This window comes from Hippocampus zosterae, chromosome 14, assembly GCF_025434085.1.
Source record: "Hippocampus zosterae strain Florida chromosome 14, ASM2543408v3, whole genome shotgun sequence".
Taxonomy (NCBI): domain Eukaryota; kingdom Metazoa; phylum Chordata; class Actinopteri; order Syngnathiformes; family Syngnathidae; genus Hippocampus; species Hippocampus zosterae.
The window spans coordinates 1,236,264-1,261,252 of record NC_067464.1 but is presented as its reverse complement, the minus strand read 5'-3'; the positions used below and the strand labels follow the sequence as shown (position 1 = coordinate 1,261,252).

The window sequence follows — 24,989 nt, the reverse complement described above, 5'->3', positions numbered from 1 at the left end:
AACGCTTGGTCTCTCCCTGTCTTGTTTGTCTCTGTGTGTCGTCCTCTCCCCCCTCGCAAATATGATGAGGCAGACGCCGGCTCCTCGGAAGGTACAGTCCGCCGTCTTGACACTCGCACGCCACTCGCTTTTTTTTTTTCCTGCTTGGTCATGCTCACTTTTTTTGGGGGGGGGGGTGTCAGATTCGTTGTAGTGCGTGGAGGCACAACGTTCGGGCTTAAGACGCCGTCACCTGTAATTTGGCGGCGCCGATGGGTCAGGCTAAATTCCTCTGAATGGTCTCACTGTAATCCAATCAAGCGTCCAACGCCAACTGGCGAAAGGAGAGCAAGTCGGCGCGATGTGGAAAGTTTCATGCATTCGGAGATTAGTTCACCCCCCCCCCCCCCCTGTTTGAGTTTGAGCCCCAAATTAAATCGGCCGCAGTTAACTCCATTGAGCTGAATTCAATTTGATTCGCATGGCGCCAATTCTCGACAGACGTTACGTCATCGTCGCTCGCGCCGCAGAACACCATCCGACTTCCTCCAAAGTACTTCGCATATTTTTTTTTTTTGCATGATTTTATTTTGTTAATTATTCCTGCCCAAAATCAGGATCCGCCTGCCCCAAAAATCCCAAATACGACCGAAATGGAGACAGCGCTGAAGCAGAGAGAGTAAAACCTGCAGCACAAAAATACAAACAAAAAGCTTGTTGAGTTTTCCCGTGTCACGCGGGGCTCGTCTTTTGGTTCTGTGGCGTTCCCGGCCAACCGGACCGCACAATGAAGTCATTCGGGTGACTGGCGGCGGCGGCGGCGGCGGTGCCGGTCACGTTGTCGTTTGGGGACAGTTCAGCCGAGCGGATGGATGCTTTGTGACCTGAGCAAAAACGGGTCGCCTGGTTTCGCTCTCGAGTGTGTCGCCTTCCTCCCGTTTGCGCTCTTGCAAACTCGTTGTAGAGCAGAGTGCCTTGAATGCCTTGCCTTCAATGACTAACCTTGCCTGTTTGTTTCCTCGCCCTTCCCTGCCTTCCTGTTCCTCCTCCTGCGCCTTCTTCCTCCTCAGACCGTGGCCAGAAGGCCCAAGGTGAGCCCGCTTGCAACTTCCTCGGGCCTTCCCGTTCCTACCAACTTAGTTAGCTCTGGTGCGGGGGGGTCAAACGTTTGTGCTCAAGGGCCACATTTGATTTTTAAAGCCAAGTCGTTTGTTGACACGATTTGGCTAACTAAAAAGCTAACTCATATGTGAGGAATGTGCACATGTTGAATTATAATATAATATAATATAATTTAATATAATATAATACTGTCAGGGCGGCCCGGTAGTCCAGTGGTTAGCACGTCGGCTTCACAGTGCAGAGGTACCGGGTTCGATTCCAGCTCCGGCCTCCCTGTGTGGAGTTTGCATGTTCTCCCCGGGCCCGCGTGGGTTTTCTCCGGGTGCTCCGGTTTCCTCCCACATTCCAAAAATATGCATGGCAGGCTGGTTGAACACTCTAAATTGTCCCTAGGTGTGAGTGTGGGCGTGGATGGTTGTTCGTCTCTGTGTGCCCTGTGATTGGCTGGCAACCGATTCAGGGTGTCCCCCGCCTACTGCCCGAAGACGGCTGGGACAGGCTCCAGCACCCCCCGCGACCCTAGTGAGGATCAAGCGGTTAGGAAGATGAATGAATGAATGAATAATACTGTCATCAAGATCAAAATCCATCGAGTTGAGGTCACTTGATCTCACTTCCTACTTTCCTATAAAACTGTGCTTTGGCGCCGTCTTGTGGCGTCCGAAAAGAAATACATGAAAAAGTCGGAGAATCAGGAATTGTTTTATATTTCTGTTTTATTGATGGTTCGGCAAACAAAACGGCTAAAAAAAAAAATCGTGAACCACAAAAATGCAAGGAATTATTGACAGCGGTCCAAATGAAAGACCAGGGTGGGCCAGTATGTGGCCCCTGGGCCGTACTTTGCGCACCACCGCATTGTTGCAAAGTGGATCGAAGCTCATTGGACGCATTTGAATCGTATTCTCAGAAGGACAATGTTGGTTAATCTGCGCCATTCGCCGCCGTTTTTCCTTCAGCAGCCGAGCCGTTCCGGCGGCAAGGGGCCGTCGTCCGGCTCGGCCTCGGCTTCGGCCTCGGCCGGCGAGATGAGCGGCAGCGAGGGCGGCACGCCCGCCCAGACGCCGCTGGCCGCCCCGGTCATCCCGAGTCTGCACTCGCCCGGGAACCCGCCGCTGCCCGTGCCCAGCAAGGTCGGTTTGAGATGCTTGAAACAAGAGTCAGTCAAGAGGAGCGCAACTCGGATTTGGCGCGTTTCAGGAGGAGGAGGCTCTGCGCGCTCAGGTGAAGGACCTGGAGGAGAAGTTGGAGACGCTGAAGGTGAAGCGCAGCGAGGACAAGTCCAAGCTGAAGGAGCTGGAGAAGCACAAAATCCAACTGGAGCAGCTGCAGGAGTGGAGGACCAAGATGCAGGAGCAGCAGGCCGAGCTGCAGAAGCAACTCAAGGAGGCCAAACGGGTATGGAGGGACGGGGAGGCGGGGCTTAGCGCGACGTGACGTGACGTGACGCGGCTGCCGGCAGGAGGCCAAGGAAGCCCTGGAGGCCAAGGAGCACTACATGGAGGAGATGTCGGACACGGCCGACGCTATCGAGATGGCCACGCTGGACAAGGAGATGGCCGAGGAGCGCGCCGAGTCCCTGCAGCTGGAGGTGGACTCCCTGAAGGAGAAGGTGGAGGAGCTCACCGTGGACCTGGAGATCCTCAAGCACGAGATCGAGGAGAAAGGTGGCGTGACCAAAGCTCCAATGTGGGGGAGGGAGGGGGAAATCAAAATGTTGACATTATATATTTTTTTGGGGGGGGCCGCGTTCCCGTCAGGTTCTGACGGCGCTGCATCCAGTTATCACGTCAAACAGCTGGAGGAGCAAAACAGCAGATTGAAGGAAGCTCTGGTCAGGTGCGGATGATGTCACTTCCTGTTCCTCTTCTTGCTCACAGCTTAAAAAAAACGATTTATGATTTCCTTTATTCTTTCTTTGAAAAATCCATATGGCTTCACGAGTTCCTCCCGCCCTTCAGGATGCGAGACCTGTCGGCGTCGGAGAAGCAGGAGCACGTCAAGCTGCAGAAGCAAATGGAGAAGAAGAACGTGGAGTTGGACGCCTTGAGGGGCCACAAGGAGAAGCTGCAAGAAGAAATGTCGGCGGCCGAGAAGACCGTCGACGAGCTCAAAGAGCAGGTAGGTCCCACATGCGTTGGTCTAAGAGCAGCATTGCCAACCCCGCCCCCCAAAAAAAACAAAAAAACAAAAAATCAACAACCCCATGGATAGTTTTCCTGCCTATTTTTTGTTTTCCCAATATTTTAAAAATCTTTAGAGGTGTTTTTTTGTTTCTATGTGTAAAATTATTATGGGAACAAATTAGATGGGGTTTTTTTTTAGTTTTAGTTTTTTTTATTTTGATCAGGTGGATGCAGCTTTGGGGGCCGAGGAGATGGTGGAGACCCTAACGGAGAGGAACTTGGATCTGGAGGAGAAAGTCCGGGAGCTGAGGGAGACCGTCACCGACCTGGCAAGTGCTTGAACTTGTCGCAATCTGGTTCTGGTTTTAATTTCGGCCGCTTTTAGTCTGAAGTAGCAGTCGCAAAGCTTTTTGAGATTTTTCTTTAGTTTTAGTTTTTTTTTTTTCATTTAGATTTTTGGCTTATCAATGTCAGTCATTGTTAGTTTGATCATTCATTTAACTTTAAAATTTTTGAAACACATTTTTTAATTGCCTTAAGTTTTTGTTTTAAGTTTTTGCTGGCAAAGGCCTGCCTAAATGAAGCGCCTGCGCCTCATTTCAACATAGTTCCTTGGCCACATTATGGCAGCAAAGCAATAGTGTGAGATTAGACACGGTTTTGGCCTGCCTGCACAAAAACAGCAGTTGAGTCAGCCAAAAAAATTACATTTGGCATCGTTGTAGCTATAACGTCATTTTTTTCATCCATTGGACAAAAAATCCCCCCCCCCCGCCCCCCCAGTCCATTTTGTTGTCATTTCATTGTATTTTGTGAACGCCCCCCCCGCAGGAGGCCATCAACGAAATGAACGACGAGCTCCAGGAGAACGCCCGCGAGACGGAGCTGGAGCTGAGGGAGATGCTGGACCTGAGCGCCACGCGAGCGCGAGAGGCCGACAAGCGGGCGGAGGCCGCGCAGGAGACGGTGGCCGACTACCAGCAGACCATCAACAAGTACCGCCAGCTCACCGCTCACCTGCAGGTGGCGTCCGCCTACTTCCCGCGCGTCTGCCGCCGAGTCTTGATCCCCTCTTTTTTGCCGACAGGAAGTCAACCGAGAGCTGACCAGCCAGCAGGAAGCCTCCGCCGAGCTCCAGCAGCAGCAGCAGCCGCCCGCAGAGATGTTCGACTTCAAGATCAAGTTTGCCGAGACCAAGGCCCACGCTAAGGTCGCTATGGCAACAACTGCCTGATTGGCTCCAAAACCGCGATGGTTGTCAATCCCGAATTGTTGCAAGCGAGTCGCAATTGTTTTTGCGTGTGTTTTCCGTTGCGCGTAGGCCATGGAGATGGAGCTGCGCAAGATGGAGGTGACGCAGGCCAACCGGCACGTTTCCCTGCTCACCTCCTTCATGCCCGAGTCCTTCCTGCGCCGCGGCGGCGACCACGACTGCATCCTGGTGCTGCTGCTCATCCCCAGACTCGTCTGCAAGGTCCGCCCCGCCCGCTCGCAATTTCATTTGGAGAGTACTCCCCCCCCAAAAAAATGTTTTTTGCCAATTGTGGCCTTTTTTCGTGCTCAATTGAAATGATTATTCTGACATAATTCAAAAAATATTCTTTGCCGTTTTTTTTTTTTCTTTACACTTTTATTTTGTTCTCCTCGTATTTTATTTGTTGTACATTTTAATGAATGGATTCTATTAGCATTAAGATTTTCCATTTTCCCCTTTTTTGATATTTTGATTTTTTCATGTAGTTTTCATATTTTCATGCTCATGCTTTCGGGCGGCCCGGTAGTCCAGTGGTTAGCACGTGGGCTTCACAGTGCAGAGGTACCGGGTTCGATTCCAGCTCCGGCCTCCCTGTGTGGAGTTTGCATGTTCTCCCCGGGCCTGCGTGGGTTTTCTCCGGGTGCTCCGTTTCCTCCCACATTCCAAAAATATGCGTGGCAGGCTGATTGAACACTCTAAATTGTCCCAAGGTGTGAGTGTGAGCGTGGTTGGTTGTTCGTCTCTGTGTGCCCTGTGATTGGCTGGCAACCGATTCAGGGTGGAGCCCCGCCCACTGCCCGGAGACGGCTAGGATAGGCTCCAGCACCCCCCGCGACCCTAGTGAGGATCAAGTGGCTCGGAAGATGAATGAATGAATGTTTTCTTTCCAATTTTCATCACACTGCAACTTATTTCCACATAGAATTAAAAAAAATAAAAATTCAAATCTAATTTTCTTATTTTCTAATTTTCTAATTCAAATTTTTTTTTATTTGTGCGCGCGTGCGTGTGTGTAGGCGGAGCTGATCAGCAAACAGGCGCAGGAGAAATTCGATCTGAAGGAGAGCGGCGCCGAGCCGACGGGACTTCGGGGCTCGGCGGGCGAGCGTCTGAGTTTCGCCGGCGGACTGGTCTACTCGCTGACTCTGCTGCAGGCCGCCCTGCACAAATACGAGCGGTAACGCTGGGCGGCAAACCGGCGCAGAGGCGGCGCCGCGCTTTTTTTTTTTTTTGCCTTCCGAAACGGTCGTGTGCGCGTGTGTGTGCTTCAGAGCGCTGTGCGTGTGCGGCGTGGAGGCGTACAAGAAGATGGGCTCTCTGTACCCGGAGATGAGCGTCCACGAGCGCTCGCTGGACTTCCTCATCCAGTTGCTGCACAAGGACCAGCTGGACGAGACGGTCAACGTGGAGGCGCTCACCAAGGCCATCAAGTACTACCAGGTGACGCCCGACGCTCGCCTTTCCCCGACAAATTCTTTCCGTCGTCTTGACTTTTGCAAAAGTTCAAGTGACAATTTGCTGCTTTCGACTTTTCGACTTTGGAATTTTCTCATTTTTCTAAATGATGGCTTGCACGTGACTTGATCAAAATTGACATCGCTTCCCTCCAAAATGGCAAATTCATTGTGTCAGGCTATCTTAATAAAATAACCCTTGAAGACAATCTTGTTCAATTTTGGGGGGGGGGGGGGGGGTAAAAAAAATTCTTGGGGGGGTGTGGGGGGTAAACTCACAAATTCTTCTTGAAATGTGATGCCCCCTTTCCGTAAACTCATTCATTCATTCATCTTTCGAGCCGCTTGATCCTCACTAGGGTCGCGGGGGGTGCTGGAGCCCATCCCAGCCGTCTCCGGGCAGTAGGCGGAGACACCCTGAATCGGTTGCCAGCCAATCGCAGGGCACACGGAAACGAACAACCATTCACGCCCACACTCACACCTAGGGACAATTTAGAGCGTCCAATCAGCCTGCCATGCATGTTTTTGGAATGCGGGAGGAAACCGGAGCACCCGGAGAAAACCCACGCAGGCCCGGGGAGAACATGCAAACTCCATACAGGGAGGCCGGAGCTGGAATCGAACCCGGTACCTCTGCACTGTGAAGCCCACGTGCTAACCACTGGACTACCGGGCCGCCCCGTTGAGGACAATCTTGTTCAATTTTGACCCCCCCCAAAAAAAAAAAATTGGGGGGGGGGGTAAAAAAATTTTTTGGGGGGCTGGGGGGGGTAAACTCACAAATTCTTTTTGAAATGTGATGCCCCCTTTCTGTAAACTGATTTTTTTTTATTCTGTAAAAAATTTTTTGGTTTTGATTGACGAAAAATCACAAAACGTCGTCTTGTCATCGTGTCGTTGCAGCAACTGTACAGCATCCACCTGGCAGAGCAGGACGAGGACTGCACCATGCAGCTGGCCGACCACATCCGGGTGAGAACCCCACCCCCCCCCCACCCACCCGACCCGACCTGACCCCCACCTTTTAAAAAAAAAAAAAACAGTGTGGCACTTCCCTCCTGCGGCGTAGTTCACGCAGAGCGCACTGGACTGCATGCGGGTGGAGGCGGGCCGCCTGCGGGCCTTCCTGCACGCCGGCCAGGAGAAGGCCCAGCTGGCCGTGCTGCTCGAGGACCTGGAGACGTCCTGCGGGGACGTGCGGCAGTTCTGCAAGAAGATCCGCCGCCGCATGCCCGGCACCGACGCGCCCGGCATCCCCTCGGCGCTCGCCTTCGGCCCGCAGGTGCCTCTGAATTTGTACGCCTGCTGGCGATCGTACGAACGCGACGCGACACGTGTCACGCGTGTGTGCGCTCGCAGGTGTCGGAGACGCTGCGCGAGTGCCGCAAGCAGCTGACGTGGGCGGTGGCGCTGCTGCAGGAGGTGGCGGCGGCCGGCGCGCAGATGATGTCGCCGCTGGCCGAGCAGGAGGGGCTGGCGGCCGGCAAGCTGGAGGACGTGGCCTTCAAGGCCGCCGAGCAGGTCGCAAAAACCTTCTCGCAGATGACGAGAGCTCCTTCGACGGATAGAGACGCCGTTTAAATTTTTTTTTTGTCCTTTAGATTTACGGGCATGCGGGCGCGAACCCGTACGAGTGTCTGCGGCAGTCGTGCTGCGTCGTCATAGCGACCATGAACAAGATGGCCACCGCCATGCAGGAGGGAGAGTACGACGCCGAGCGGCCTCACCCAAAGGTGAGACTTGACCGGACAACGTTTTTCTGTTTGGGATGAGCCGGTGAGACGCTTTTTTTTTTTTTTCTCTCTCTCCTTTCAGGTCGCGCCTCCCGCCGAGCTGCGGGCGGCGGCGCTCCGCGCCGAAATGACGGACGCGGAAGGTTTGGGGATGAAGCTGGAAGACAGGGAGACGGTCATCAAGGAGCTCAAGAAATCGCTCAAGATTAAGGTGACAGCAAACACTCGCGTCTACTTTTTATTTCGTCAAGCGTCTTCTTGTAAAACTACTTTTTTGGACCCCCCCACCCCCCCAAAAAATAAAATAAATGAAGTGCAGCTTAAAAAAAACATTTAATTAAATAAAGCACAATTTTCTGGGAGTGAAAAAAAATCACGAAATAATATTTTTTTTATGCCAGATCTTTGTCTTGGAAAAAAAATCAAATTAATATAAAGATCTTGAAATTTTTTTTCATCAGTTTTCTTTAAGAAAGATGCATCGATTTTTCTCAAGAAAAAAAAATTAGATTTTTTTTTCTTTAAAATTGAATCTTTTTTTTCTTCTTTTCACGAAAATATAACTTGACTGAAACTTTTTTCCCTTTGGAAAAAACGTTTTTTTTTGGTTTTGTTTTTGTTTTTTTAAAAATAAAATGCATTTTTCTTTCTCAAATTTTGTAGATGTTTTTGTGACAAAATAATGTGCGAAAAAAAAAAATTAAGACATTTTGAAAATAAAAAACAAATATGAAACAATAGAAATTTTCAAGTTAAGACAACAGCTTTTGTGTTAGAAAAAAATCTTGATTTTCTTGTGTGGAATGGGAGGGAAATGCATTTTTGGGGGGGGGAACTTTGACCAAATTCTGCTCATCCAACTTTTTGACATACGGCGGTGTACACCTGCACACTCCTGACATTTTTACTTTTCCCCCTCAGGGCGAAGAATTGAGCGAGGCCAACGTCCGGCTGAGCCTGCTGGAGAAGAAGCTGGACAGTTCGTCCAAAGACGCCGACGAGCGCGTGGAGAAGATCCAAACCCTTCTTGACGAAGCCCACAACCTCCTCAAGAAGAAAGAGAAGTGAGTTGACGTCATAGCTGGGGGGGGGGGCTCGCATCGCGCTTACGTCCCACCTCACTCCCTCCGTCCGTGCCCCCCGCCCACCCGCAGGGACTTTGAGGAGACGATGGACGCCCTGCAGGCCGACATCGACCAGCTGGAGGCCGAGAAGGCCGAGCTCAAGCAACGCCTCGGTGGACAGGCTAAGACGGCCGGCGACAGCCCGCGGGGGAGCGGCCCGCTCGGGCTCTTGGGTAAGGAAGGCGACGTTCGCCCCCCCCCCAAAAAAAAAAAATTGGGCGAGAGAATAGATCCTGATCAAGAAAGCCACGTAAAAATCGCATGAATGAATTAATTTTGCTGTGGCGGAAGGGCGGACTGCAGTTTTTCACATCAATTGTTTGTCCTCTTTGCCCCCCCCCCCCCAATCTCTCTCTGGCAAAATGCGCAGAGGAGCAAAAAGGTAGCGACATGCAACACATGCATGCCACCCGCTTTCATTTTGCACGTCAATTCATTTCTGTTTTTCAGGCTTCTGAACTTTTTATTCGAGTTGTGTTGTGAGGGTGAAAAAATAATTTTGAATTATTTTACAGAGGAGAAAAAAAATTAAAAATATGCGGAATTTTTTATAATATTTCTGCATATTTTTTATTGACTGCAAAAGGAAGTCTGAATGCAAGTCTTTTGTCTTTTTCCTTTTTTTTTTTTGTTCATCAGTCAAGAAAATCATCTTAACCGGACTTCAGTTGTTCTTGTTCATTCCGCCAAGTCCAAATATTTCCGTGTATTTTTTATTTGATTTATTTATGTATTTTTTTTGCATGCTTCGAAAGAGTTGTTCTCATTGACGCGTGTCGCGCTGTGCCGCCGCCCGCAGCGAGCCTGTCGTGCGCGTCGGCCGCCGGCATCCAGGTGGTGGACTCGCCGCTGTTGACGCGTCAGCTGGAAGCTCAGCGACTTTGCATCAAGCAGCTGAAGAACCAAAACAACTGGCTGAAGGTAAAGCCGCCGCGGCCGCGGGCCGCCCGGCCCGACCGAAGGCCGCTTGCTCTTCTCATCTTCTCCGCCACCTCTGGCAGGCGGAGAAGATGCGCAGCCAGCTGGCGGCGCTGCCCCCGTTGCGCGTCACCAAGCTGCCGTCCGGGGACAGGCCCGCCCCGCTCTCCGGCGCCCTCTACAGGAAGACGGACCAACTACTGGAGACCCTGCTGCAGATGAGCGCCAACGTCAAAGTGGTCGACATCACTGGCAAATGTCCCGGTAAGTCGCGTGATTGATTCTTTTCGGCGTCGTCGTCATTTTACAAGATTAGGTCATTTTTAAAAGGGGGGGGGGGGTTATTTTCCGGCTCTACTTAAAAAAATAATTAAAATTAAAAGAAGAAAAAGTGCTATGTGCTTGAGAAAGGTCAATTTGTTTTTCTCTGTCACTGGGTTTTAAAAAAAATAAATTTGGAAAGTAAATTAGTTTCTGGGTCAAAGTTTATTTTGGGAAAAGTTGCATTTTTTTTCAATTATTTATTGGAAAAAAATGTTTTCCAATATTTTGTTCCAATATTATTTGTTTTCATATTTACGTTGTAATTTTTATTGTATTTTTTTTTTTATCCCAGCAAGTTGTATTTTAAAAAAATAAAAAAATTGGGGACTAACAAAAAGCTGCGTATTTTTGCATAACAAACCCAGCTGTCTCCTTTTTATTGTTCTGGACGGTACAATTTTTTGGGGAAAGGTTATATGAATCCGAGTTCTGATGTCATTCTCGTAGTTTGAATTTGAATTTCAATGACGTTGAGCTGACGAACGTATTGAACGAGTTGCGGTTAAAAAAAATGGAGTATCGATGGTTGCAGTGACACCGAGCGCTCAGCTTCTGGAGCAGACGGCGCGTTTGCAGTCACTGCGAGACACGCTCGACAGGCTCAAGGTGAGCGCATGCAAACAAACGTGTGTGTGTGTGTGTGTGTGTGTACACCAGTGTTGTGTCCAAGGACCGGCAACCCGAGGCCATGGCCAAGGACCAAGGACTGATTTTGAAGCTGAGGCCTAGCCGAGGACAGACAATGCTATCATACCACTTGGCAGGTCTTCATGATTTGCAACGCCCCTCCATCGTAACCCCTTGCACTCCCTAACGCTTGAATGAAGTGTTTTTATTCAAAGAGTAGAACAGTCAGGGTACGTGTTATTTATACTGAGAAAAACAAAAATAAAAGCATATGATATACATTTATGATGATATACTTACTATAGATGGTCGTTTTTGTTCGGCTAAAAACGCCTTACTATACATGGTCGTTTTTTTTGGCAAAAAAAAACGCCTTACTATACACGGTCGTTTTTTTTCAACTAAAAACGCCTTACTATACATGGTCGTTTTTTTAGGCAAAAAACGCCTTACTATACATGGTCGTTTTTTTTGGCAAAAAAAAACGCCTTACTATACACGGTCGTTTTTTTTCAACTAAAAACGCCTTACTATACATGGTCGTTTTTGTTCGGCTAAAAACGCCTTACTATACATGGTCGTTTTTTTAGGCAAAAAACGCCTTACTATACATGGTTGTTTTTTTCGGCTAAAAAACGCCTTACTATACATGGTCGTTTTTTTCGTCCAAAAACGCCTTACTATAGATGGTCGTTTTTTTCGGCTAAAAACGCCTTACTATAGATGGTCGTTTTTTTCGGCTAAAAACGCCTTACTATAGATGGTCGTTTTTTTCGGCTAAAAAAACGCCTTACTATACATGGTCGTTTTTTTTAGGCAAAAAACGCCTTACTATACATGGTCGTTTTTTTCGGCTAAAAAACGCCTTACTATACATGGTCGTTTTTTTCGTCCAAAAACGCCTTACTATAGATGGTCGTTTTTTTCGTCCAAAAACGCCTTACTATAGATGGTCGTTTTTTTAGGCAAAAAACGCCTTACTATACATGGTTGTTTAAAAACGCCTTACTATACATGGTCGTTTTGTAGGGGGCTAAAAACGCCTTACTATACATGGTCGTTTTTTCGGGTCAAAAACGCCTTACTATACATGGTCGTTTTTTTTCGTCCAAAAACGCCTTACTATAGATGGTCGTTTTTTCGTCCAAAAACGCCTTACTATAGATGGTCGTTTTTGTTCGGCTAAAAACGCCTTACTATACATGGTCGTTTTTTTTCGTCCAAAAACGCCTTACTATAGATGGTCGTTTTTTTCGTCCAAAAACGCCTTACTATAGATGGTCGTTTTTTTAGGCAAAAAACGCCTTACTATACATGGTCGTTTTTTTTCGTCCAAAAACGCCTTACTATAGATGGTCGTTTTTTTCGTCCAAAAACGCCTTACTATAGATGGTCGTTTTTTTAGGCAAAAAACGCCTTACTATACATGGTCGTTTTTTTTCGGCAAAAAACGCCTTACTATACATGGTCATTTTTTTCGGGCTAAAAACGCCTTACTATACATGGTCGTTTTTTTCGGCTAAAAACGCCTTACTATACATGGTCGTTTTTTTCGGCTAAAAAACGCCTTACTATACATGGTCGTTTTTTTTCGGGTCAAAAACGCCTTACTATACATGGTCGTTTTTTTTAGGCAAAAAACGCCTTACTATACATGCTCGTTTTTTTCGGCTAAAAACGCCTTACTATACATAGTCTTTTTTTTCGACTAAAAACGCCTTACTATACATGGTGGTTTTTTTCAGCTAATAAAACACCTTACTATACATGGTCGTTTTTTTCGCGTCAAAAACGCCTTACTATACATGGTCGTTTTTTTCCGGCTAAAAACGCCTTACTATACATGGTCGTTTTTTTCGCCTAAAACGCCTTACTATACATGGTCGCTTTTTTCGCGTCAAAAACGCCTTACTATACATGGTCGTTTTTTTCCGGCTAAAAACGCCTTACTATACATGGTAGTTTTTTTTAGGCAAAAAACGCCTTACTATACATGGTCGCTTTTTTCCGGCTAAAAACGCCTTACTATACATGGTCGTTTTTTTCCGGCTAAAAACGCCTTACTATACATGGTCGTTTTTTTCGTCCAAAAACGCCTTACTATAGATGGTCGTTTTTTTCGTCCAAAAACGCCTTACTATAGATGGTCGTTTTTTTAGGCAAAAAACGCCTTACTATACATGGTTGTTTAAAAACGCCTTACTATACATGGTCGTTTTGTAGGGGGCTAAAAACGCCTTACTATACATGGTCGTTTTTTCGGGTCAAAAACGCCTTACTATACATGGTCGTTTTTTTTCGTCCAAAAACGCCTTACTATAGATGGTCGTTTTTTCGTCCAAAAACGCCTTACTATAGATGGTCGTTTTTGTTCGGCTAAAAACGCCTTACTATACATGGTCGTTTTTTTTCGTCCAAAAACGCCTTACTATAGATGGTCGTTTTTTTCGTCCAAAAACGCCTTACTATAGATGGTCGTTTTTTTAGGCAAAAAACGCCTTACTATACATGGTCGTTTTTTTTCGTCCAAAAACGCCTTACTATAGATGGTCGTTTTTTTCGTCCAAAAACGCCTTACTATAGATGGTCGTTTTTTTAGGCAAAAAACGCCTTACTATACATGGTCGTTTTTTTTCGGCAAAAAACGCCTTACTATACATGGTCATTTTTTTCGGGCTAAAAACGCCTTACTATACATGGTCGTTTTTTTCGGCTAAAAACGCCTTACTATACATGGTCGTTTTTTTCGGCTAAAAAACGCCTTACTATACATGGTCGTTTTTTTTCGGGTCAAAAACGCCTTACTATACATGGTCGTTTTTTTTAGGCAAAAAACGCCTTACTATACATGCTCGTTTTTTTCGGCTAAAAACGCCTTACTATACATAGTCTTTTTTTTCGACTAAAAACGCCTTACTATACATGGTGGTTTTTTTCAGCTAATAAAACACCTTACTATACATGGTCGTTTTTTTCGCGTCAAAAACGCCTTACTATACATGGTCGTTTTTTTCCGGCTAAAAACGCCTTACTATACATGGTAGTTTTTTTTAGGCAAAAAACGCCTTACTATACATGGTCGCTTTTTTTGGTCTCAAAACACTCTCTCATGTTGCTCTTTGGTGCCAGGGCGAGGTGGCCGAACACGTGGTCAAGCAGCAGCCGGGCGCCCGAGTGCCGTCCGATTTCGCCACCTTCCCCGCCGCCTCCTTCGTCAAGGTCAGCACACACCAAGTCCACGCAATTTGTCATCTTTGTTGTTTTATTTTTTTGTTCCATGCTTACAAAAACTTAAATGACCATCAAAATGGCTCAAATAGGTCACATACATAGTCTGGAAACTCTTTGAAACACTTTGAAAAAAAGCGATTGTTTCTCGAAAAAGCAGTTTTAGTTTTGAAATGCATTGAAAAACAAGAAGCCAAGTGCGCCGAATGTTGCCGTGTGGCTTTCAGGCCAAGGAGGAGAACGGGGCCTCCTGCGTGCTGGTGGGCCGCGTGCTGGTCCCGTGTTCTCGGGGTCAGGAGCAGGTCCACCGCGTGCTGCTGACGCAAAGTCAACTCCGCCATGTCCACGGCCTCCTCCTGCGCAACTGAACCTCCTCGTCCGGAACGGACCCGACGGCTTCGTGGCACGTGTTACGCTTGGCTGCTTGTGCGTGTTTATTAGACCGCACTACAAATGTGGATTTTTTTTGTTTTTGATGTTGAAGCCAAGTTTGCACATCAAAGCCGACTCACTCAAAGCTCAGCCACCGAGCTCCGAGTGTCGTCGACGGGTTGCAAGAGAAATACTGGAGGAATCACAGAAAGGTATCCAAGCGGACGTCCTCATGCATTTTGCACTTTGTAAAAAAAAAAAAAAACGGAATTCATTGAATGGAAAGGCAGCACGCTAAACAGGTTTGCGGTTCTAATCTCAGCTGTGGCCATCCTGTGTGGCCGCTCTAAAATTATTTTGTTGTTTTAAATGTGATGCTTTTCATGTTGCGGTTTTCTGTACGTGTCGTGTGCGAGACGCTGATCAATAAAGTGTGGCTAGTCAACCCTCAGCCTTTCTTCAAAGTGAATTTTTTTATTATAAATGCTAAAAAAAAATTTGGGGGGGGATGACAGTGTCACATGTTTTTAAAAATCCATTGGCCAAAATCACCAGAAGTTTTCATACTGGACAGCCTTGCAGTTCTCCAGGCGACGTTTGGTGATTTTCTGCAAAGACAAAGTTGGCACAGAAAAACATCATGGGGGGGTGATGGGTTGGTTTTTTTTTTTTTTTTTTTCACCAAGTCTTAATCTTGGCACTAAAAACTTTTTCAAGAAGATATTTCGTTCAATTTTTTTAAAAAGCTTGTATTTAACATCATTTGGGCGGCCCGGTAGTCCAGTGGTTAGCACGTGGGCTTCACAGTGCCGAGGTACCGGGTTCGATTCCAGCTCCGGCCTCCCTGTGTGGAGTTTGCATGTTCTCCCCGGGCCTGCGTGGGTTTTCTCCGGGTGCTCCGGTTTCCTCCCACATTCCAAAAACATGCGTGGCAGGCTGATTGGACGCTCTAAATTGTCCCTAGGTGTGAGTGTGAGTGCGAATGGTCGTTCGTCTGTGTGTGCCCTGCGATTGGCTGGCAACCGATTCAGGGTGTCCCCCGCCTACTGCCCGGAGACGGCTGGGATGGGCTCCAGCACCCCCCGCGACCCTCGTGAGGATCAAGCGGCTCGGAAGATGAATGAATGAATGAATGAATGAATGTGCTTAGAAAAAAAAGTTTTGGTTTTTTTGTGAGAAATTTGGACATTGGTGAGTGATTTTATCGCATTTATCCACCTTGTTGAAGATCTGCAGGTTGAGTCTGTTTAATCGCAGTTGCGTGTCCCTTCGCTCCATCTCCAACTTGCGGAGAACCTCCGGAAGTCCTTCGTACAGCCTGAACCACAAAACACTTTTGGCAGGCAAGAAGGAAACACCAAAACGAATGGATGGAGGGGGGGGGGGGGGCAGATTTTCTCACTGTTTGGTACGCTGCTTCATTTCCTTCCTGGGCACCGCCCTCCTCGGCATGCCGCTGCCTGTAAGCGCACAAAAACGCCACCATGACACTCATTGGGGCAGATCGCCACCAAAATTCTTCGTTTTACAACTTGAAGCAAAACATTTGCAAGCAGGCGTGTTGAAAAACTGATGCGGTGGACCTGGCAGCGCCGCGTTGATCTTTCGCCCACTCAAGATTTGTACGCGCTGACGCGAAAGCGAGATGAAGTCTGGTCGTCGCGTGGCGAGAGCTTCCTGTAGGGGGCGCCAAAAACACAACAACGGTGTTGCAGACGGTGCGCATTTCAGCATTTTTTGCAACTTTCAATATTTCAGACAGACCAAAGCTTCAAATTTTCAAGTACAAAAAAAACCCCGAGGAAAATGTTAGAATTTGTTTTGGTGCTTCCGAATATGTGAACTTGGAAGTTGAACCTGCAGAGACGTGATTTGGTGGCAGCTTGCGGAGGATCCGGGATGGGCGACGTCATCGTCGTCGTCATCAAATTGTTGTCGCGGCCTGAGAGGTTCTCTTGGCGTTTTGGCCGCGGTGTCGTACCAAACGGTACTGGGATCGGGTTGCGCCGCCTCCACCTCGCCGGGTTCGTCTTGCTCCTCGGGACGGTTCTCCTTGGACGACTCGTCCAGCGGGATGAACCACCACACTGCTGCAATGCGGAAGTGGAATAAATTGCAACTTTTTCTTTTTTTTTTTTTTAAATAAACTTCTGCTACTCTCCAACAAAATTATAATTTATCATCGAAAAAAAAATATTCATTTTTTTTTAATTTCCTATCTTACAAAAAATAAATCGGAAATCCCCCGCACAACTTTACGCTAATCCGACTTCAATTCTTAAAAAAAAGTCTGAAGAAAATGGAATTCCTGTTTTAAAAGAATACTGATATACACTATATTGTTTTATTTATGCAATTTTATTAATACAAGGTTATCATTTCACCCCTCCCCCCAAAAAAGGGAGAACGTTTTTCATATTTAGATTTTACTGCGTGCAAAAATGCATTCAAAAAATTTTTGAAGTACACCTTTACTTTTGTAAGATTGGAGTTTTTTTTGCTGAAAATCTAAATTTCCTCCCAAAAATGTGACATCATTCAAAAAACATTTTTTTTTTGAAAGTATCACTCATTTCAAGATTCTGGACTCAGCCTGGATTTGTGGAGAATGCCGAATCAGCGAAACACGCGCGCGCGTACCTTTGGGCAAGCTGGGCGGCGTTCGGGTCTTCTTGTGCTTGAGGGAGGTCACGTGACCTTTGGGCGCGCTTCTTCGCGCTCGTCCCGGGGGCGGGAACATGGTTCCCACGTCTCGTGTGCAAAGGCGCGTCGCGTTGCATACAAACTCAACGTCACCTTGGTGGGGGGGGGGGGGGGGGGGAATTAAGTCAGTATGTTTTTTCCTGCGTATAAATTTTGAATTGGATAAAACTTTATCGTCACATGTACTGTATGTGTTCGCATAGAATGACTTAGTAGTCCGAGTAGGTGAGGGTTCAATTCTTTTTTTGCTCACCTGCTTGGACGCCTCTGCTAAGGATCTTCTTGGAGGGGGTGTGCTGAGGCGTCTTGGCGAAGGAGCCCGTCGACGACGACTCGCCAGTCACCTGCCAAAGGCAACATCAAGTCACGACGACACGTATTAGTGGCACACTAGAAAAAGCAACAAGCATATGAGAAGAGTGGCAGCTGCAAACTTATTTATGGGGGGGGGGAGGAAAAAATAGAAAATGCAGTTTCGACACGCAGCAAACGTACGTTGGACGCCTCGGTGGCCGTGGTTTCGGAGAGCGCGGCGTCGAAGCCCCGCCCCTCCCACTGCTCCCGTTGCTTGGCCACGTGGTCGTAGAGTTTGTGGAGGCGGGACGAAGACTTGGAGATCTTTTGAAAGCTTTGGGGGGTCTTGGCGCTTTGGATGCGGTGAGCACCGAAGACCCGCACGAGGCGGTCCGTGTCCAGCGTGGACGTGGTGGTGCTGGACTCGTCTCTGTCGGCCGGACAAAGGCCGCAGGGGGCGGGCGCCTGCCGCGGCCACGCCTGCCGACCAAGACGGGTAAAAATTTTTGTCAAATGAGCTTTTTTTCTGAAAGGAAAATTGAAAAATCTAAACTGGAATTTTCTCCCCCCCAAAATCAAAGATGTCTTCCTTTGGAAAACAAACTAACAAACCAAAAAAAAAAAATAAGACATTCAAGAATGCGATTCGCTTCCTGAAAAGAAGCGTTCGCACCTTTGGCGGCTCCGACTCGCCGTACGGCGTCCGCGAGGGCGGCACGTCGGCGCCCCCGGTGGTGAGGATGAGATCAGACAGGCGCTGCAGCTGCTCCAGGAGCCACGCCTCCCTGCTGGCGAGCCCCGGGGGCAAACGGTTGCCGTCCTGCGGCGCCGCGCCCGCCGCTCCCAAGCGCTCCATTGTGGGGGCTTCGTGCTGACCCGCATGAGGAAAGCGTCGATCTGAGGCCGCAAAGACACGCGCGTTATTATTTTTTGCCGGGAGGGGCGGGGGGAGGGGGGGGGGGCGGATGATGACGATGCACGTGTGGCCCGGCCAGCTGACCTGGGAGCAGCAGCGGCGGCGCGTGCGAGCGCCTCTTGCTGTAGATGCCCTCGGCGTGCTTGATGGCGACGCCGCGGTCCAGGCCCGGATCCTGCCGGCCCAGAACCTCGGCGCTGAACAGCGGCGGCACGGCGTCGTCCAAACCTGAGGGCGGCACGGCTGGCGCTTTTACGTCTGGCGCTTTTATGTCTCCGCGCATCAATAATGAAGCGGCGTCCGTTACAAAGCGGCAGCTGGCAAACGCAAAGGCAAGACTCGCCCCCCCCCCCCTCCCAGGTGGGTCTTCACTCTTTTCAGCTTCCAATGAAAGTGTAATGAGCTACAGAGTTTTTTTTAAAAAAGGCATTTCATGATTGAGAAGATAATTGAGAAACAATTTGAGACGATGAGCATTATTTCATACGTTCAAATCTTATTTGATTTCCAAATGAAGACATTTAGCGATTATTTGGGGAGCTAAATGCATCAGCATGAAATTTGGTATCAACAGTAGGAGGAAAAATTAAAAAAAAAAAATTTTTAATAATAAATCAACTGACCAACGACTCACAACAAACTAATAACAATAATAATAATTGTTACAATATGTCAAACAACTTAGTTTTAGTTTTAGTTTTTTTTTGGAGTTACAGGTTAGTTGATTTCACTTGAAGCAAAGGGAAGAGGCCGGAAATCCGATCCGGCTCAGAAAACGTTTTAGCCGCTTCGCTGGGCGAGCGAGCGTCGGCTTACCCGTGTGCGAGCTCTCCATGGTGGTGCACGAGGAGGACGCGTCGGCTTCGACGTGAGGCATGAAGAAGACTTCGTTGGCGCCGCGAGGCTTGTAAGGACGCAGGCCGGCCGCCGCCGCGCGAGGGACGCACTCGTCCCGCACTTGGGCAACAAAATGACACGTTTTATTTTTATTTTTTTCTGGGTCTCAATAGCTCGACTTTTCGTGTGTGTAGCAATTTAAAAAAAAAAAAAAAAGTAGTTCCGCAAACATTTTGACAATTGTCATGTGTGCTTCATACGCATGTTGCCATGTTGCTTTTCTATTCAGACCAAACTAATCAATCAATATATTTTTTTTTTTGGCATTATTTCATGCAAATAATGCAAAAAGGATGACAATGCCGATCCTGACCTGGCGTTTCCGGCGTGTAGCTCCTCATGGCGTTGCCTGCGACGGACAATTGATGAAGATAATGAGGAGGAGGAGGAGCAGGAGCAGGCGCAGGTCGAGCAGATGTCGGCTGTCTGCGCTCGTCCCGCTTGGGCGGGGGGCCGCAGAGGCCCACGCCCTCATCCGCGCTGCTGACGGCGGGCGAGGAGCGCCTGAGCGGGACAAATCTGTCGCCGGGGGCCCCCGCCGACAAAGAGGAGGAGGAGGAGGAGGCGGGGCGGGGGCGGGGGGGCTGTTCGGGAGGTTTTGGCGAAAGGGTGAGGTGGGCGCGCGACACGTGACCAAACGGGAGGGTGGTGTCCTCCGCCGCGTGACGCCGGCGGGACGCTTCCCCCTCCAGCTCCTCCGGCCCGGCGCTCGCCTCCACCTCGGCGCTGGCCTCCGCCTCCATGGCGTCGGCGCTCGCCTCTTCCGGCCAGGACGGCGTCCGGTCCGCGCCGATCCTACGCGGTTCACGTGGACAAAATTATTTTCGGAAAACATTTGAGTAGTGAGAGGCAAATTTGCGTACGAACCCCGCAGGCGGGTGGGAGTCCGGCGGCGGCGGGCAGGGGGCGGCGGGCCGCTTACGGGCGGCGATCGTGATGGACGTGTGCGCCTTGACGTCGGCGATCTCCCGCAGGGCGGCCTCCGGGCGGGCGGGCTCGGCTTCCGGAAGGAGGGGCATCCACGCGGACGCCGGGGCCGAAAGGGGGGGTGGCGTCGCCGGCGCCGCCACGCCGGACGCCGCCGCCGTGCTCTCCGTGTCTGTGCTGCTCTCGCTCTGGTGGGGCCACAAGGTGACGATGTCATGAAGAACGAAGGCGCGATGCGTTCGGGGACACGCCGTAAACGCGGACGCTCTCAAACGTTACCTGCAACGCCGCCGATGATGACGCCCAATCTGATTTGCATATCGGAGTGACACAAAAAGTCGCATGGAATCATTCACGGGAATTTTAAGGATGAAATTAAAAGCGGTTGTCATGCGCACAATACAGAAGAAAAAAAAATAAAAATAAAATGTTGTGAATTTCCGTTCTGCTTTGTGTGCAGATAAGATTTTTTTTTTTTTCTGTCTGGAATCAATTTATGACATTTCAGTGCGGCTATTTTTTTTCTCATGCGTTGACGCTGTACTTCGACCTCCACTAGAGACTTGATGTATTTATTCGTTTATTTTTACCCAAGTATCCGTAAATCTCTTTTGTAATCTCTGCTAACAGGAAGCACTCCAAAAAAATACAAATATTAATAAAAATCCCAAGAACAGGAAGTCAGCCGTTGCCCAACATATTCATATATGTGTGTGTGTGTGTAACGCCGCGCACGACGTCCTCACCGTGACAAAGTTGTTGGAGAGCATGGCGGCCTTGATCTCTTCGATGCGCCGCCGATCCTCTTTGTCCAACTCCAGCGAGTCAAAACGGCCCTCCGACAATTCCAGGACGAAGCGCTCTGCGAGGCAAACGCGTTGCGTTGTCCGTCATTTTACTTTCAAAGCGCCCCCTAGCGGCCGAAATATCCACGTGCGCAAAGTGCACTCGGGCCAAGTTGCGACGGCAGATGGAAGCGTCTCACTTTTGTGTTTGGGGTCCTCGCGGTCCGAGACGCCGGCGGCCGGCGATCCGTCCCGCAGCAACTCGGCCACTCTGACGGTCAGCGAACTCTGAGCGCTGCCGTCGCTCACGGAGGCTTGATCCTCCGGGTCTTCCGGAAGTGGACCGAGACCGGCCGCCGCGTGGGGCGCCGGGCTAGCGAACGAGGCGGGGTCCCGGTCGTCCGCGGTCGGTGGCGCTCCGACGGCCGGCGGCGACCGAGGGGCGGTGCTGCAGCCTTCCGGCTCGGCCCGGCGAAGCCGATCCGTGTCCCGGTTCCTGACGACGGGCGGCGCGACGCTGAGCTTCGCCGATGAGCCGGCACCCCCCGGGCCAGCGGGACCTTCTTCGGGTTCCTCCAAACAAGATGTCGGCCGGACGGCGAAGAGCGAAGAGCGAGCTCGGGGACCCGAAGTCTCACCCGAGCGGGGATCGTGGACGGTGGGACGAGGGTCTCGATGGCCGAAAGCTGACAACGTGTTGCAGTCCGAAGGCTCGACTTTGGGGGGGCTGCCGGCTGGAATTCAAAAAGGAGAACTCGTTCGACAGAATCGACTCGGCGCGCTCCAAAAATATCAACGCCCTGCAATTTTCCTTTTCTCAATTTCAACTCAATTTGGCAAATCCTCCGAATCACTTCACCTCCCGGCCAGCGGGGGCGCTGTGCGCGCCATCGGCACCGTCCTGACGGAAGCAACAAAACAAAGGGCGGCGAAAGGCGAGCCTGCACTACGTGCTTGCGCCTTTTCCATAGACGTTGAGGGACATTATGGATTCTCTAAAAGGAAAAAAAAAAAAAATCATCCTCCTTGACCTTCCGATGACGCGATGCTCTTCATGGGCGTCCCTCCCGCAGAATCCTTGACAGTGCTGAGATCGGTGGGCGAGAATTCCGGCTCCCTGATGGGTCCCCTGGGCGCAAACGGGGTCAAGATGTCGGCCGGCGACTGGTCAATGCCGAGGTTTTGGAGATACAACTGGAAAAAAGAAAAACGGGCCGCGTCGGCGACGTTTTGAGGTGCGCTGGTGTTTCCTTACTTTCAAGCGAAGACCTTTTCTTTTTTTCTTGGCCTTCATTTTTGCTCTTTTTCTTTGACTACCCCCCCACCCCCTTCACCCTCCTGGGATTTCACTTACTGGAATCCTGTCCTCGATGTTGAGGTCCACCTGCTTGGACGACGTGGTGTGCTGGGAGGTCCAGTAGGGGGCGTCGTTGTCGACCTCCAAACGGACAGCAGAAGAGGAGGCGGCCATCTTGGAATCCGCCGACACGTCGCTGGAAGGGTCGGCATGGAATGGAACTGGAACGAAGATTAAAACGAGAAGAAGAATTCGCTGAAACAAAGTCAGGAGGGTTTTTTTTTTTTATAAGTGAATCCTGGCGAATTGGTTGAGAAATAAATGAATCAATAAGCAAATGCTGAACCACGAATATGCGAGGTAAAATTGACGCACCGAACCCAAGTGTGCAAAAATTGGCAAAAAAATTGCTGTTTTTTTTAACATTAGAAAAATTCGAAATTTTTATTTTGAATAAAGGATTTTTTTTTGGGGGGGGGGGGTAGTTGAATTATTCAATGAAGAATTTCGGCCCAAAACAAACTTTTGAAACGAAGCTAACGCCAAGAATTTTCAAAGGACGAAAACAAACCAATTATATGACAACCAAACGTTCTAAACAACGTCAGAACGAAGACGAATGACAAATCCGGAGGTACGCTCACCTTGTTGGGAATTCTGGTAGCTGGAGGGGATGACGGAGAGTCTCCCCGACTTGACGGCAGACTTGGTCGGAGCCGCCGACGCGGGCCGGGAGTGCGGCAGGAAACCCAGGTAGGACTGCTCGGCGGCGTCACACTCGGATCCCGGGACGCTGGTTCCGCCTTTGGACGTTTGCGGGGTGGACTTGTTGCTCTGAGACAGCAGCTTTCGGTACAACAGCTCGCTGGCGGCGTCGGGTTGCGTACTGCGAGAACCCAAGGTGACGTGAGTGACGTCGGCGGCCTGAGCGACTGCGTCTACATCATCGCCCGGCGCGAGAGCGCTCTCGCCATCGGAGGTCTCCTGGGCCAGAGGGTGCTGAGACAAGGAGCCCTCATCGGACTCGTGCGCCGCAGAAAAGTCGGGACTTGCGCTGGGAAATCAACGATACAAACATCAATCGTGACAATCATGACTCATCATTCTCATACGTCAAGCTACATCCACACAAAAAGGGTCAGCGAGAGGCAATCTTTCAGCAGTGACATGTCAATAAAATTTTTAAAAAAAAACAAAGTAAATAAAACATTTCTTTTACCGTAAAGGCAGAAATTCAACATGGCTTTTTTGGAATAGAGAGTCGTCTGCCACACTGGCGTCTTCGGCAGCGTTCGCGGGCGACAGGGCGAGGGCCGGAGCCAAAGCGCTAGCCTGGAATTCTGAGCAAGGTCACGAGAACATCAGCTCATCTCTGTAGTACACAAAAACTACAAGAGAATACGCAAAGACTGTAAAAAGATTTCCTACGGAGCTGCGAATGCGGAACACTGGTCTTCAGCTTGCCATTGTTGTGGGAACCACTTTGGAAACTTCCCGCTTTGTCCGCTTGGCTTGCTGTTGTTGTTCCAAAAGAGGCGCTCGTGTCCTCATTGTCAAACAGCTCGGCAGACATCCGCCCTGCCGGGAAACAACACACACGAAAGCATGTAGGGCAACATTTATATTCCATTACAGACCACAAGACAAAGATGTCACGCGGCCAAAAAGGTTTCGCTACCTCCACGACCACAAAATGGCGGCAAAGCATTATTCAAGTCAAAATGAAACTCCAACTCAATCCAACATACTTCCCCGACCAAAGCCAACCATGTTCTAGTTTGGACGCGAGCACAAAAACACCAAATGTTTGAGCTATTTGGATTACATTATATTTTACTAGCAAAGTATATTAATATGGGTATACTTTTAGATGGGACATGGAGACTACGTAATAAAACAGAAACGATTAATCGGTAATTATAAAATGTACACGAAAAGCTACTTTTTAAAAAAATCTATCTAAACTGACGTTAGTATTATGCGACAGCAATGACGTAATTGAGTGTGCGCCCAGAAAGTGTTCCTTGTCCGTTTGTCCAGAATCCCCCAATTGCGATTCGGGAACGAGTGAATGATTCCGAACTCAGCCTCGATGCGGCAGGCCCTTGGGTCGTTCCAGAATGTTATGTTGTCTTCCACAGTGATTTATTTCAGTAAAAATAAAAAAATACGAATCACAGGACGTGTTCGCGCGATGTGATTCGTGGGCATAAGTGCAGAAAAGTGAGGCATGAAGTGACTGAAAATCACTCTTTTAACACGAGTCGCTAACAACTTGGCCAAGGAGCAACAGGTTGCTAACGCCACCTAGCTGGCGGAACAAGCGTGGCTCGAACGTCCAAGACCAAACTGTGTTACCGATGCCGCTTGAGTGATGACTTTGGGTCATTAAATGTGATTTTGATTACTTCAAAAGAGACGAGCCCACGAAGCGTGTCACCGAACTGTCTTAACTTACTAACGCTGCTAAGCTACCAGCAAAGCTAGGCTAGCTTCACTGGAACGCCCGCGTAATAAGGTGGACGTGGTCTGTGCAACTTGCTTGGGTAAACACAAGACGAGAGGATGCGACAAATCCCAAATAAAGCACATTAAAGATATTCTGGAGGTCAAAATTACCGTTGAGCAGCACATCTGATGCGACAGCTTCTTCTTTTTGCGCCAATGGGCGCGCGCTTCCCGACTCCACTAGTCAATCGGTATCCAAGCACCGTTGCTAAGGGGATTTAAAAGTAGATTAAACGCTAACAAATGCTTACATACTGACCGCAATACAACCAAATATCATCCATGATCGAATTCCAATAATTCTAGTCTGACAACGCTACCTGGATTCGGTTGTTTTCGTTCCTAACATTCAATGTTGTTGTTGTTGTACTCCAGAGCGATAGGTGGCGGTAAGGAG

General features: G+C 49.1%; 2 protein-coding genes across 12 annotated transcripts in view; one reads left to right on the top strand and one right to left on the bottom strand.

Moving 5' to 3' along the window:
* Positions 1 to 14,716, top strand: part of dctn1b (dynactin 1b) — a 23,242-nt gene extending 8,526 nt beyond the window's left edge. For 2 of the 10 annotated variants that reach the window (XM_052087066.1, XM_052087059.1), the window contains exons 6-31: positions 74 to 91; positions 1,050 to 1,070; positions 2,061 to 2,234; positions 2,302 to 2,499; positions 2,564 to 2,768; positions 2,862 to 2,940; positions 3,063 to 3,222; positions 3,452 to 3,556; positions 4,059 to 4,250; positions 4,315 to 4,437; positions 4,549 to 4,701; positions 5,499 to 5,659; positions 5,754 to 5,922; positions 6,843 to 6,911; positions 7,009 to 7,221; positions 7,299 to 7,460; positions 7,541 to 7,672; positions 7,755 to 7,883; positions 8,594 to 8,736; positions 8,827 to 8,969; positions 9,167 to 9,178; positions 9,596 to 9,717; positions 9,798 to 9,978; positions 10,571 to 10,644; positions 13,795 to 13,884; positions 14,121 to 14,716. In XM_052087066.1, the coding sequence (XP_051943026.1) occupies positions 74 to 91; positions 1,050 to 1,070; positions 2,061 to 2,234; positions 2,302 to 2,499; positions 2,564 to 2,768; positions 2,862 to 2,940; positions 3,063 to 3,222; positions 3,452 to 3,556; positions 4,059 to 4,250; positions 4,315 to 4,437; positions 4,549 to 4,701; positions 5,499 to 5,659; positions 5,754 to 5,922; positions 6,843 to 6,911; positions 7,009 to 7,221; positions 7,299 to 7,460; positions 7,541 to 7,672; positions 7,755 to 7,883; positions 8,594 to 8,736; positions 8,827 to 8,969; positions 9,167 to 9,178; positions 9,596 to 9,717; positions 9,798 to 9,978; positions 10,571 to 10,644; positions 13,795 to 13,884; positions 14,121 to 14,261 (3,369 nt within the window). In that variant the 3' untranslated portion in view covers positions 14,262 to 14,716. The remainder of the gene's footprint in view (positions 1 to 73; positions 92 to 1,049; positions 1,071 to 2,060; positions 2,235 to 2,301; positions 2,500 to 2,563; positions 2,769 to 2,861; positions 2,941 to 3,062; positions 3,223 to 3,451; positions 3,557 to 4,058; positions 4,251 to 4,314; positions 4,438 to 4,548; positions 4,702 to 5,498; positions 5,660 to 5,753; positions 5,923 to 6,842; positions 6,912 to 7,008; positions 7,222 to 7,298; positions 7,461 to 7,540; positions 7,673 to 7,754; positions 7,884 to 8,593; positions 8,737 to 8,826; positions 8,970 to 9,166; positions 9,179 to 9,595; positions 9,718 to 9,797; positions 9,979 to 10,570; positions 10,645 to 13,794; positions 13,885 to 14,120) is intronic. The other 8 variants (XM_052087063.1, XM_052087065.1, XM_052087062.1 and 5 more) reach the window with 6 other exon arrangements.
* On the bottom strand, positions 14,621 to 24,989 carry alms1 (ALMS1 centrosome and basal body associated protein). 2 transcript variants are annotated; one of them, XM_052087057.1, is made up of 22 exons: positions 24,913 to 24,989; positions 24,704 to 24,800; positions 23,513 to 23,662; positions 23,304 to 23,424; positions 22,729 to 23,138; positions 22,142 to 22,305; positions 21,819 to 21,981; positions 20,988 to 21,521; positions 20,749 to 20,864; positions 19,943 to 20,190; positions 19,389 to 19,870; positions 18,995 to 19,135; positions 18,263 to 18,406; positions 17,936 to 18,159; positions 17,464 to 17,742; positions 17,222 to 17,312; positions 16,906 to 17,061; positions 16,123 to 16,355; positions 15,849 to 15,942; positions 15,668 to 15,725; positions 15,484 to 15,583; positions 14,621 to 14,873 (listed from the first exon to the last, which is right to left on the bottom strand). In XM_052087057.1, the coding sequence occupies exons 3-22, from the start codon at positions 23,655 to 23,657 to the stop codon at positions 14,814 to 14,816; spliced, it is 3,963 nt and encodes a 1,320-aa protein (XP_051943017.1). In that variant the 5' UTR covers positions 23,658 to 23,662; positions 24,704 to 24,800; positions 24,913 to 24,989; the 3' UTR covers positions 14,621 to 14,813. The 2 variants fall into 2 exon arrangements, with proteins under 2 accessions (XP_051943017.1, XP_051943018.1); XM_052087058.1 differs by having other exon boundaries at positions 20,988 to 21,350; positions 21,426 to 21,521; positions 24,704 to 24,966.